The sequence below is a fragment of the Cervus canadensis genome, chromosome 27 (genome assembly GCF_019320065.1).
Source record: "Cervus canadensis isolate Bull #8, Minnesota chromosome 27, ASM1932006v1, whole genome shotgun sequence".
Classification (NCBI taxonomy): Eukaryota; Metazoa; Chordata; class Mammalia; order Artiodactyla; family Cervidae; genus Cervus; species Cervus canadensis.
This window is the reverse complement of record NC_057412.1, coordinates 26,677,084-26,691,072: the sequence shown is the minus strand read 5'-3', so window position 1 is coordinate 26,691,072 and position 13,989 is coordinate 26,677,084. Positions and strand designations below refer to the sequence as shown.

Here is a 13,989-nt window from a genome sequence, read left to right as displayed (position 1 = left end):
GACTTGTTGGACATGCAGATTACTAGACCACACTTCATATATATTGAGTCAAAAAACTCTGAAGGTGGGGTCCAGTAGTCTGTTTTAAACAGTCCAATCTGATTTAACAAGTGATCCTGACATGAACTAAAGCTTGAGAACCACTGAATTACAGAACTCTCAATATGTAGTTCTGTGCTTCATAGAGAAGCAAATCATTGTCACAGGTGGTGATGGGATGTTTTTGGTCCTATCCTGAGGCCTACATAGAGACACAGACTATCAGCATTGTCTTAATTAAAATTAATTCTATCTTATGGATTCAGGATATAAACTCACAGAGGATTAAAATGAAAAATGAGTAGTCTTGTTCTAAAAGTATGTACTTTAGATATATCTAATATGCCTTAGAATGATCATTATTTATATTACTTAAACCACTTCTATTACTTTAACTTTTATTTATCATTATTCATATTACTTTCAGTTATTTTCAGGAGTAAACTCTCATGATATTTCATAAGACATAAATTGCCCCAAAATGTATCCTTGAACTCATTATTTTGCCACCTGTGTTTTTCTAAAGCAAATTTCATTTAAAAACAAAACATTCAATTTTACTTAATATTTTTATACCAGTCATTGGATTTTTAATGTTTATTTACCTATTTTTAATTGTGTACTTCCACAGTTAGTTCCCACAGTCATACCTAAATATACCTTAATGGTAGTAGTTCCTTCTTTCTTATCTAAGGGTTTAATGTTGAGTTTGTGAGAACAGATCCAAATCCAATGATTTTTCTGACTTTTATGTTCCTGGACCTTAGATATCTATATCTTGTAGAGAAAAGTTCCACTTATTAGCTATTTTTTAGAAAATCATTTTAAGGATAAACTGATTTTATTAGAAGAGAATCTTTCATATGCCTGCAGTACAGTAGAAGTGGTTAGTTTGATCGGTGTCCATTTTTCAAATGGAAAGAAGCAATTGTGTTTAATAAAAGAGGAACAGAAAGGAAAATTCAGGGCTGAACAGTGATTGGAGAAGGAATTAAGGAGATAAAAGACTGGTGGTGTGGCTGAAGAGGTATTTATGTGGGAGACAACTGTCCAGTGCAAAAACCTGAAGTTGTTTCATGCATGTATGCCCTTTGCAAACCTTCCCCTCTCTCTCCCTTATGAAACTTTTAGTATATTCTGCATTGCTTATGATGGGTGGTAGATGGGTTTTCTTTTGGAGTATATGTGAAGGTAGTCCAGATTTTTCATTGAAGTTTGGGGTTCGTCAAGAAAAATGTACCTGTAGTAGAAGTTAACACCTGAATTTCCATGAAGAGCAGATGTGCTAATAAGCTCTTAAAATGATAGAAAAAGCATTTTTTTTTACAGTGTAGGGTTAGAAATAATCAACATGTATGTTAGGAAATTGAGACACTCTGAAAGGAAAATGTTATTCAGTAAAAATAGTTTTCTTTATACAAATATTAAAGCATTATCCATTTAAATAGATCTTTAAAACTCAAGTGACTGCAAGCTAAAGAACTATTTGAACTGATATTCAAAAACAAATATTCAAAACCACATTTATTTTTGCATTATTGAGTAAAGCTTTTAAGTAAATCTGCATATGAAAATTTCCTATATATTTAAAGCTTCACTTTCAAAGTAACAATCTTATTTATAGTTGAATTTTTAGAGGATCCTATATTATGTATTTTACTATCATTTTGGTGTGCTGTTACTTAATTTAACCTTTTCTGGATGAAATACGACTGTCATTCTGAACACTAATTTTCAGTTTGGCGTTGAGCAGGGCCTACATTAAACACTCAATACGTATTTAATGAATGAATGAATGAACTAATGAACTGTACCCTTTATTTTCAAATCTAACTAACCAGGAAAAGATCTGCTGCATGTCTTAAGTTTATTAATTGTCTTAAGTGATTAGCTTAAAAAGAAATTCAGTAAATGTATAAAGCGCTGTACTACCTAGATATTCATATTTCAAGCTCCCTGCCCCAATTATGCCCGAAAGCCTTTACTGTGTTAAAGGAATGTCACATTATAAACAGATGAAATACGTATTTGATGTTTTAGGGGCAGGAGAGTATAATAGCACAGAGCTTATTGAGCTGTTCCTGAAGATAAACCGCCTTTAGATATTTTCAGGTTGTCTTCTGAGGGGGAGTGGAAAATGTTTAGAAGGATCTGTTTAAAATGTTGTTTCTTCCTCCCACTCTACCTGTAACATTCAGATTGGCAGAGAGTGAAAACCTTCAGGCACATGTGGTGAAAGTGTTGGCGTGTAAAAGAAGAAACCATGGAATAAAACAAGTTTCCTGTTGTTTTTCTTATCTCCTCAATTGAGAATCTAATTTCATAGCACTACAGTGCATGGCATCACAAGGTTGCTTACGTTTTTTTTAAACAGTGAAATATTTCAAGCATAAACAAATAGGGGAAAACGTGATACACATCTCACTATACACCACCTACCCTAAAAAATAAAACATTACAGATATTATTAAAGCTTCCTATGTTCTCTTTCCTCTATTCAGTGGAAATCACAATAGAATTTGATGTTTGACATTCTCATTTTTCTTTTTCTATTTTTGCTTCATATTCTTAATTATGAGTGAGCCTGAGCATCATTGTATGTTTATTGGTCACTCATATGTCCTCCCGTGAATATCTCTATTGATTTTTGTATTGGTTTGTTTTCTTTTTCCCATTGATTCATAGATCTTCATGTATTTTGGATGTTGTTTCTTGATAATATTCATTAGACATATAGTTTCCCAGTTGATAATTTGTCATTCTATTTATCTATGTATGAAGATAAGTGTGTAATTTTTGTAGTCAACTTTATTAGGCTTTTCCTTAAGGTTTTCTGTGTGTGTGTATGAGTGTGCATGCTTCTGTGTCTTGTTTAAAAACACTTACAAACTCAATATTGTAAATACATTTTCCTGTTTTTTTCTTCTAAAAATTTTACAGTTTTATCTATTATATTTAAGCATTATATTTAAAGCATTATATCTTCATTCTTCAGTATATTATTAAGTAGAGATTTGTTTTTTTTTCTCATAAAGATAACCAATTATTTCGGTACAACTTATTACACAGTATGTCCTTTACTTGTGGATTTATAGTGCCACCTCTAGCGCATGTTAAATTTCCATGTGTTTATGGTCTTTTGTTCATTTTGGCTTTCTTTCAGCATCTTCAGTCCACCTCTCTTTTGGCTCTTATAGTTTATAGGCTTCTACCTTTCTTGTTTGAGGCATTTCTTTAGATTTTAACTCAGTTCTGATACACACTTGTGGATTTAGTTAATATGATTTTAATAATTTTTCATCACTTTTTTCTACCATGACATGTATCTTAGCTAATTGCATAGAATGCATTTCTATTTTTTCTTATTATCTCCTTTTGTTGATGGTGTTTCTTGAAAAGGGGCCCATCATCCTGTTTATTGATCAAATAGAATTGAAAGTGCAATGGAAAATGTGTTGTAATTTTAGTTTTCAGATACAAAAGGCAAAGGGCTTCCCAGTTGGCACTAGTAGTAAAGAACCCACCTGCCAATGCAGGAGACATAAGAGATGTGGCTTTCATTCCTGGTTCAGGAAGACCAGGCTTCCCTGGTGGCTCAGAGGATAAAGCATCTGCCTGCAATGCGGGACACCTGGGTTTGATCCCTGGGTTGGGAAGATCCCCTGGAGAAGGAAATGGCAACCCACTCCAGTATTCTTGCTTGGAGAATCCCATGGACAGAGGAGCCTGGTGGGCTACAGTCCATGGGGTAACAAAGAGATGGACACGACTGAGCGACTTCACACTTCAGGAAGATCCCCTGGAGAAGGAAATGACAACCCTCGCCAGCATCCTTACCTCGGAAACCCCATGGACAGAGGACCTGGTGGGCTGTAGTCCATAGCATTGCAGAGTTGGACATGACTGAAGCACCTCAGCACAAGCATAACTTGCTTTTTCTAAATGATTAATATTTTGTTTAACACCTTAGAAGCAATGTTTTTTAGGTAATTTGATTCTGTATAAGTAGGCAGTATATTATACTTGGAAATTTATCAAATATTAGTTTTTAACTGATCTTCCTTATTGTATTTCAGATGATTGGAACCCATTTTCATACCCATATAAAAGACTGGATTTTGGAAAATGGGAGCTGTATATCCCACCAAAGCAGGCTAGATCTGTCTTAGTACCTCATGGATCCAAACTAAAGGTATTTTCTCCCTCGTGTTTTCATTCGAGCTTACTGTTTTCTTTTTGTCCTGTTTGCAGAGTTTGATTTAAAATGTTAAAATGTAAACTGATGCTTGATAATTATAGGAGAAACAGTGTAAATTTTTAAATAGAGGAAAATTTAAGAGAAGTCATCAGCAAATTGGAATATGTTAGACGGGAACTGTTTGATTGGTAAGATAATGAACTTACTAGTTATATTGTTATCAACTTTGGAAATCTTTTAGAATGACTGAATAATTACCAAAGTTCAGCCTGGGAAACAGAAAGTTTGATTTAAAAAAATGAAACCTGTCTTCACATCAGCCGAGCAGAGAATTTTTACCTGTGAAGACACACTTGATATAATTGATTTTTTGATGAGCCACATGAATGAGGCAATACTGTGTTGGAGACCCATACCTTTTGGGAATGTGATTTTTCTTGGTCTTTCTCTGCTCTTTGATTTCAGGGCTCTGGTTTGTCCTCTTCTCCTCGGTTAAGCCCCTTGAATTAGCCTAGGACTGCCTGTCCTCTATTTGTCCTCTCTTTGGCTGACTACGTAGCTCTGCATTCAGCGTGTACAGGGCCAACACAGTGACTTCTCTAGTCTCCTCAATGGTGGGTCCCAAATCTGGACTACAGATTACAGATCTGATTATGTAAAAGGCTATCCAGATCCTTTAACATTTCCTTGATTTTAGCCCATTGCTAAAATAAACATATAATGTTTCCATGTCCCTTTCTTTCCCCTCCTTGGACATAAACAGCATTCATCACATTTAGCACTAAGTCCTGTAACTGACTTATATTTTTATTGGCATTTGTTATTTAACAGTATTAACCAGAGTTAAAATAAGAAATGCATTGGATGTTTGTTTTATAGATTTTTCTTTCTTACAAATACTGAGATTATAAGTATACCTGAAAATACTGAAATATTGCCACACATAATCTTCCCAGGAGAGCATATTGTCTGGAATAAAGAGACATTTTAATATGGGATGGCAGCCAGAGTTCTTCTTAATCTGAAGTGAAAAGGAGGAAAAAAGTAGTTACAGTATACAATAAGAGGGATTTAAATTTAATATATATAATCTCTTATCCGAGTCAGTATAAGCTTCACAAGAGGAGGCCCTTTGCTCTTCTGTTTGCTAAATACTGTATATTCTCAGTGCTTAGAAGAGTGCCTGGCACAGAGTAGGCACTCAAAAAATATTTACTGAATGTTAAAGCCATTTGTATGCCCAGTCTTTGAAGGGATAAACCAAAGGGCTTGATTTTCCTGTGGTCTGTAAGGCCTGACTTTAGGAAACTGTGAAGCAAGGTGACTCTTATACACTGGTTTCATTGTTTTAGGTCTTTTGGCTGTTTGTTACATTTTGTTTTTAAGAACTGAGTTTTACAATTTTTTGAAGTGCTGCAGATATTTTTTTTTCTGTTCTTAAATTAGATTTTATGAGCTCTGACATGTTACCTACTCTTTGCATTAAACGGTAAATGAATTATTTATTTTTTTTTGGTAGTTTCTAAAGCTGAAGTATAGTTGATTTACAATATTGTATTAGTTTCAAGGGGATAAAATAATGATTCAATATTTTTATAGATTATACTCCATTTAAAGTTATTACAAAACAATGGCTATATTTCCCTGTGCTGTACAATTTATCTTAGTTGCTTATCTGTTTTGTAAGTAGCAGTTTGTATCTCTTAATCCCATATTCTCTCTTATCCCTACCCCCTCCCTCTTCCTTACTGGTAACTACTAGTTTATTCTCTATATCTCTGAGTCTGTTTCTGTTTTATTATACACAATGAATGAATTAATTTTCATATGCTGTGGGGGTTTTTGAACTTTTAATTTTATACTGGAGTATAGCCAGTTAACAGTTTCGTAATAGTTTCAGGTGGATGGCAAAGGGCTCAGCTATACACATTCATTTTCTCCCAAACTCACCTCCCACCTAGGCCGCCACAAACATTGAACAGAGTTCCATGTGCTTTGCAGTAGAACCTTGTTGTAGTCATTTTAAATATAACAGTGTGTACATGTCCATCCCAAACTCCCTGCTGTCTTTAAAATGGATAACCAACATGGTCATATGTTGTTTTTATACCTCGGAAAAATGATTACTAGGAATGAATGATTATTAATATATACTAGTAATAATGATAGAAATTTGCTCCTCCCATCCAACTCCAGAACTTTTTCTACTTTATCCTATAGTCTGAATGTTTTGTGTCTTCCTCACAAATCATATGTTAAAATGCTAATTCCTGATATGATGGCATATCATAGTATGTGATGGTACTAGGGCTTTGAGAGGTGTATGAGTCGTGAGGGTATAGCTCTTTAAATAGAATTAGTGAACTTATAAGTCCAGAGAGATCTCTAGCCCTTTTCACCATATGAAGCTATAACCAGAAGTCTGCAACCTGGAGGAAGGCCCTCCCCAGACCATGCTGGGAGCTGACCTTGAACTTCCAGCTTCCAAACTGTGAGAAATCAATTTCTGCTGTTTGTAAGCCACTCAGTCTCTGGTGTTTTGTTATCCCAGTCCAAATGGATAAAGGTGCTTTTGATACTATCTATGGACTATACTATGCTTTCTTTCATAAATTTATTTGACCTGGATGAAATGAAACAATCAAAGAAAAATTTTTTCAAAGGCATCTTTTCTCTTTTTACTTGGCTTGAAAAATTTGTATCTAGCAGTAAATAAACATTCAGAAAATATCAAGTCAACTGTTGTGTAATCTTTCTTAATTATTATTTGCTAAGGATTTCAATGTGGATTAATTTACTGGAAATTTAGGCCCAAAGTATCACTTATAGTGTTTAGATGTTTCAGACTTTGAGGAAGCATTTAGATGCTATTATAATGTCAATATGGTGATATAATTAGTTTTTCACTTATGGGAAATGATGTATCAGCTTTTCTTTCAGGGAGTGGGGTTAAATTTTCTATAAAAAAAAATCAACTAACATAAGGTTTTTGGCCTTGCAATCTGAAATTGTCCCTAGATAGTTTACCTTGGTAATTAAAAATCTTGTTTTAAATTGAACTTGAAATTTTATTTCAGTCCACAAGGGATTGACCTTTATAACTCACTTGTGGATATTTCTCTTATGAATTATCTGATAACCATTCTCAAAAATGAATATTACCTACCATTGAAATAATAACTTTGTTTTCCTTGCAAAACACTAGTCTTTTCAACTGAACAATTTGGAAGAAGATACCTCATTACTTACATTGTCATGTAAATATCTCCTTTTCATGTTTTTAAATAAATTTACTAAAAAAAAAAAATAAAGTAACGTACTAAGGTGAATTAAACTTTAAGGCTATAAAGATAAAAGAAAGGCATAGAAGACTATGTTCCTGAGGGATAATGAGAAATGCTACTTGTGTCTTTAATATTTTTTCTTCTGGACACATAGCCAAACTAATTTATGTGAAGGTGTTTTTTTTGTTCATTATTTTAAAATGTATACCTCTAATAAAATTATATTAAAACAACTTTGTAAGTTTTCTTGTAGGAATTTACATAATTATTGAGATGCTGTGTCAGATGCTATCCTTGACCTGAGGTGCTCGGGTCGAATTGTTATATATACATAGGGACTCTGTGTGTGTGTGTGTGTGTGTGTGTGTGTGTGTGTGTGTGCTTTAAAAATAAGGTGCTAAAAAAAATAAATAAATAAATAAAAATAAGGTGCTATTGTAGCAAAATATTAGTGAACAGTTTATTTGTTCTGTGATGGTAATAGGAGAAATAACAGAAGGGCAGTGACATCCAAGCCTACTTGGTAACATGTTTAGAAGTTGACCCGAGAGATAGAGGGAAAAGGGGTATTTTAACCTGGGCGTACTGTGTGAATAACAGTGTGTGTATCGATTGAAGATTCAACAGGAAGTAAGTGGCATACGGGAAATAGGACAGTTTGAACAGTTCCCCACCCCGCCCCCTGCCCCAAATGCTGTTTTCAAAGTTCAACACACAAGGGACCCACTCTAGAGTTAAGAGTAGGGTTGGGTGAGGGAACTTAGTAAGACCCAAATTGTTTCCTTGCCTAGGCCATATGGAACAGGGATCAATTCCTAGAACCCAGAGGGAGACAGAATCAGCCATCTTGAGAGGAACACCGAGTCTTGCTGAGAGATACAGTTAATTCATGGTAACCTTGCAGGAAAGGAGCCAGAGGAAAAAGGAGACAAATTCTCTCATCTTCCACACTCCTTCCTGTTTCTGACCTCTTCCTGTGGTTCAACATTGGCCCACCCAATAAGAAGCCAGATTTCTAGGGACTATGGGGCACATGGGTTAGCCTCCTGGGGCAGAGAGCTGGTGAGAAGTGGATGGAACTGACTGGTAAGATGTAGCTCAGGAGTCAGTGATCAGGAAAAGCAAGAGGTCAGGACAGTAAACTCGAAAGGTGGGTTGGAGGCAAACTAAAGAATTCCTGTTTTCTGGTTGCCATTTTCTTCTTTTTAAAAAATAATTTCTATTAATATCCATATAACTAGCAGTGACAATTAGTATTGACTCCTTTTAAATGTTCAGGATTTTTCTGTACTTTAACTTTTCCCTTGCCAAATTGTAACAAAATGGACTAGAATAGAGGTTTCTTGATACCAGATCTTTAACCTTTTCAAAGTCTCATGTATTCGTATTCTAGAGCTACAACAACAAAATACCATATTCTGGGCATCTTAAACAACAGAAATTTAATTTCTCATGTTTTGGAGGCTGGAAGTTTGAGATCAGTCAGCATGGTTGAGTTCTGGTGAGAGTTCCTTTCCTCGCTTACAGATGGCTGCCTTCTTCCTATGTCTTCATATGGCACTAATCCTGTCATCAGGCCCCCATCCTCATTACCTCATTTAAACCTAATTATCTCCCAAATGTCCTGTCTCCAGAGGCCATCACATTGGGTTTAGGGCTTCAACATATGAAGTTGGAGGGGGCACAATTCAGTTCAGAACAGATCATACTGCTTTCTGAATTATATTTAGACTTTATACAATTGATTGGTGGAAAAGGGTCATGGAACCTAATACCCACATTGCAATTTTCTCAGATGAGACACATGAAGTTAGAGATCATTTTGCATCCATATTTAATTTGGTTCTAATTATAACACTGTGAGATGAAATACTATACATATTCATTTCATGAATGAGTACACTGAAATTTAGACAGGTTAAGGTATTTCCTTGACTTGAATTAAGGCTTACCTAATAGTGAAGTCCATGGTCCTAATCATTGTGCTACATTTCTCGTCAGGCTAAGGATTCACAGAGAGAAAAGGGGGAAAAAGTGATACAGAGGAAGTAGAACTTGAGCCTTATCTCATGTTTAACAAGTTATTTGACAGCTTTTAAAATAGTGTTATTTATTTATTCATTTTTGGCTTTGCTGGGTCTTGGTTGCTATGCAGGTTTTTCTCTAGTTGCAACAAGTGGGCTTTTCTTTGTGGTGGCTTCTCTGGAGCACAGGCTTAATATTGTGGTGCATGGCCTTAGTTGCTCCGTGGTATGTGGAATCATCCTGGATCAGGGATTGAACCCATGCCTCCTGCCTTGGCAGGTAGATTGTTCACCACTGAGCCACCAGGAAAGCCCAGCAAATTATTTTATACCATGTTTGCTTTTGCCTTATTGTGTGGAATTATCATCTCCATTTTTCAGGGTGCTGAGTGTTGAAGTGACCTTCCATGGGAATAGAAAGGAGGTATTAATAGGTAGTTTGTGGAAAGAGTTTGGGTTTTAGAGAATAAGAGATCAGATGGATTATGTAAAGTGAAACTAATTATTGATAGCTAGAATGAGATTGCTAGGTAGAAGGATGTCATTGGGCAGTGATATGGCATGTTGCAAAGTTAGTATCTAAACATTTGCTTAAGATTGATCTCATAAGCACTTTATCCTTCGGGCTTCCCTGGTGGCTCAAATTGTAAAGAATCTGCCCGCAATGTAGGAGACCCAGGTTTGATCGCTGGGTTGGGAAGATCTCCTGGAGAAGGGAATCGCAACCCCCTACAATATTCTTGCATGGAGAATTCCATGGATAGATGAGCCTGGCAGGCTACAGTGCATGAGGTCATAAAGACTTGGACACAACTGAGTGACTAACACACACACACACACACACACACACACACTTTATCCTTTACCTCTGGAATATTTTCTTGTGTCTTTTGTCTATTTCCTTCTCTCCACATTTTTTGTTCACTGTTTCAGGAAATTCTAGTATTTGGATATTGAATCACCTAGATTTTCTTATCTTTTTGTCAAGTCTCCTGTCATTTTTACTTTCTGTTCTGCTTTGAAAAAGTATCTTCCAACTGCATTATTACTATTATTATTATTATTTAGGTCACAGCATGAGGCTTGTGGGATCTTAGTTCCCCAGCCAGGGATCAAACCTGGGCTCTCAGCATTGGAAGCTTGGAGCCCTAACCACTGGACCACCAGGGAATTCCCCCAACTGCATTATTTTAGTAATTACATTACAAGCATTTCTAATAATGTGCTTGTTTTCTCTACTTTTACATAGATTCTGTCATTGTTAAATGTTCAGAGATACTTTTATCTTTTTTGAACAGTTATAGATGTTTTCTTTTATTTTTCCCCCAATTTCCTTCTTTTCCCCCTACCCCCTCACTGTTTCTTTCAAATTTTCTTTTTCTATGTTTTTTTAGCCTCTTATCTTTGTGTTGCAGACTGCCTTAAAATGCCTAGTTATAGAACTGTGTTTTAGAATGAGTACTTAGGAAAAGACAATTGAAAATTCTGTTCCTGGTAAGCTTTGTTCCTGGTGATCTTCACTGCTGGGTAGCCAGAAAGTGAGACAGCCTTTATATTGATGGCAAGGAGTGAACATTTTACTTGGAGGTCATGTATTTTTTCCAGAGATGAATTTTCCAGGCTCTTATAAGTGGTGGGTGGAAGGGATATTGATGGAGGAATGGAAACAGTGACAGACTTTATTTTTTGGGCTCCAAAATCACTGCAGATGGTGACTGCAACCATGAAATTAAAAGACGCTTGCTCCTTGGAAGAAAAGTTATAACAAACCTAGATAGTATATTAAAAAGCAGAGATATTACTTTGCCAACAAAGTCCATCTAGTCAAAGCTATGGTTTTTCCAGTAGTCACGTATAGATGTGAGAGTTGGACTATGAAGAAAGCTGAGTGCCAAAGAATTGATGCTTTTGAACTGTGGTGTTGGAGAAGACTCTTGAGTGTCCCTTGGACTACAAGGAGATCCAACCAGTCCATCCTAAAGGAAATCAGCCTTGAATATTCATTGCAAGGACTGATGTTGAAGCTGAAACTCCAATACTTTAGCCACCTGATGTGAAGAACTAACACATTCAAAAAGACCCTTATGCTGGGAAATTGAAGGCAGGAGGAGAAGGGGATGACAGAGGATGAGATGGTTGGATGGCATTACCGACTCAATGGACATGAGTTTGAGTAAGCTCTGGGAGTTCATGATGGACAGGGAAGCCTGGCGTGCTGCGTCCATGGGGTCACAAAGAGCTGGACACAACTGAGTGACTGAGCTGAACTGAATTGAACTGGCATCCATACATAAGGGACAGAGAAAGTGGATAAGGGTCCCAACTTTCAGTAGGACACTGAATCCCCCTATTTTCACCCATCTGATTCACCTCTGCCATCTGCTGTGCTGTTGTCTCTGGAATTGAAGCCTGCCTTTGTTGTTCAGTTGATAAGTTGTGTCTGACTCTTTGCCACCCCATGGACTGTGGCATGCTGGGATTTGTCCTTCACTATCTCCCAGAGTTTGCGCCCACTCATGCTCATTGATTTAGTGATGCCATTCAATCATCTCATGCTCTGTCGTCCCCTTCTCCTCATGCCCTCAATCTTTCCCAGCATCAGGGTCTTTTCCAGTGAATTGGTATTTTTCAGAGTGAACCTCTTATCTCCCATTTGAGGGGTGAGAGGTGGCATTTTGGAGGGATACACATTTTTTTTGTACGGTAAGGGAGAGGCTATGTTTAAGAGCCTACAGTCCCTCTGTTTAACATTGAATCTTACCTCTCCCATAGGACCAGAAGCCTCCACGTGACAAGTCCTAGGGCTCCTGTGAAGCAGCTTGACTAGCTGTCTTCAGGTTCTTCCTCTGTAATACCAGATTTTAATTTTTTCATGTCTGCTTAGTTTCTTACCTCTCCACTTACTTTCTAAGTTCCAAAAATTTGTTGAGATTTCTGTTCTCTTATTGTCTCCTTTTCTGTCTTCCTCTGTTAATTTTACTTTTTATATTGTTTGCTATTATTTATTTTAGCAGAAGTTTGCAAAGTTTGTTGTTAATCCAGACTTCTCAAACACCCTTATCTGAATGAAAGAAGAAAAAAGTACATTTCCTGAATAGAAAGAATGTTTTGTAATTCTGGGGCCTCAATTGAATATTTCATTCTTATCATATGCCATGATTATAAAATTTTGGGGAGACTGATTATTTCTTGCTTGTGATGCCTTTACATGTTATTTTATATGATGAAGATTTTCTTCTCCATGACCCACAAAAATCCTTTACTCACTTTGTTACCTGATTTAACTTTATCAACCTTTAAGACCCTGAAACATCTAATTTTGGGAGAAAGTGTAGTTAGAATTAGATGCACTTTCTCTTACCACAGAACTTATATTTCTTTGTGTTTGCGAAATACAACTTGAATGTTAATGAACCTAAACAACATACTAGGAAATGGTCTTCCTCCATAGGTGAGAATAAAGGCTTTTTAATTGATTTGTTTTTCTTTTCTTTTTTTTAAAGTTCCTCAGAATGTTGATAGGAAACACAAAATAAATGTGTAAGTTTCCAAAGCAGTCTTTTAATCAATATTTAGCATAACTCTGTTTGCCTGGAGGATGGGCGAGGTAAAAAGTGGGGGTGTTTCCCTCTGTTTTGAGCTTGCTCTACATTAATTTATCAAATTTTGTTCTTTTTCTTTCTTAACATCTCAAGTAGCACATATTTAGCTTTTTTATTTCTGCACTTAACGCATTGCACTGTCTTCCCTGGATGTGTGTGAAGAAATAAAAGACAAAATGCCCGCATATTGAATTTATTGTCCTCTTGGACAAAGCTCACCATAAACAAATGAGTCGCTTGAGCATTTTGTGACTGTTAAAGGAGTAGAGGAAGAACTTTATTTTTTTTTAAAGAAGTTTATGACAGAGAAGTAAGAATAAGTAAATAGAATACGTGTCTTTTACTTTTTAAAAAACTTGTTAGTTCCCTTCATTTTTGGCTAAATATTAATGGGGCTGAGAAGGGACCTAAGGGATTAGAGATAGATTTTTAGGAGGCTGGAAAGATGGATAATTAAATTTACATGCTGAATAGTTAGGGAATGATTATGGAAGAGATGCATTCTAAGCTTGGTCTTGAAAGAGTTAATGGATTAGATTAATGACTATGAATAAGTTGTTAGGGGTCAATTAGAGAATAAAAGAATATAAAATTAAGCAAGATTGTATAGGAATTAACCAATTCTACATGGGAGACAGTAGTAAGTTTGACTTGTATTAACTTACAAAGATGTAAGATATGTAAGGAAACTAAATGAAATAGTGAATCTATTTTAGGAAATTTTATTCTCAAAGCATGCAGGGCAATACAGTTGCAGAATTTTGACAGAGATTCTTTTTTGCTTTTTCTTAAATCCTGCATTTCTTACTTTAAAAAAAAAACCAACAAAACTCAATGATTTT

The 13,989-nt window shown here is 35.8% G+C and overlaps 1 protein-coding gene and 1 non-coding gene across 2 annotated transcripts in view; one reads left to right on the top strand and one right to left on the bottom strand.

Moving 5' to 3' along the window:
- GBE1 (1,4-alpha-glucan branching enzyme 1) overlaps positions 1 to 13,989 on the top strand; it is a 290,909-nt gene that overhangs the window by 100,289 nt on the left and 176,631 nt on the right. The window contains exon 3 of the mRNA XM_043448921.1: positions 4,116 to 4,231. Coding sequence (XP_043304856.1) covers positions 4,116 to 4,231 — 116 coding nt within the window. The remainder of the gene's footprint in view (positions 1 to 4,115; positions 4,232 to 13,989) is intronic.
- Positions 10,643 to 10,715, bottom strand: TRNAW-CCA. Its single transcript has one exon. It is a non-coding gene; the product is annotated as a tRNA-Trp (tRNA).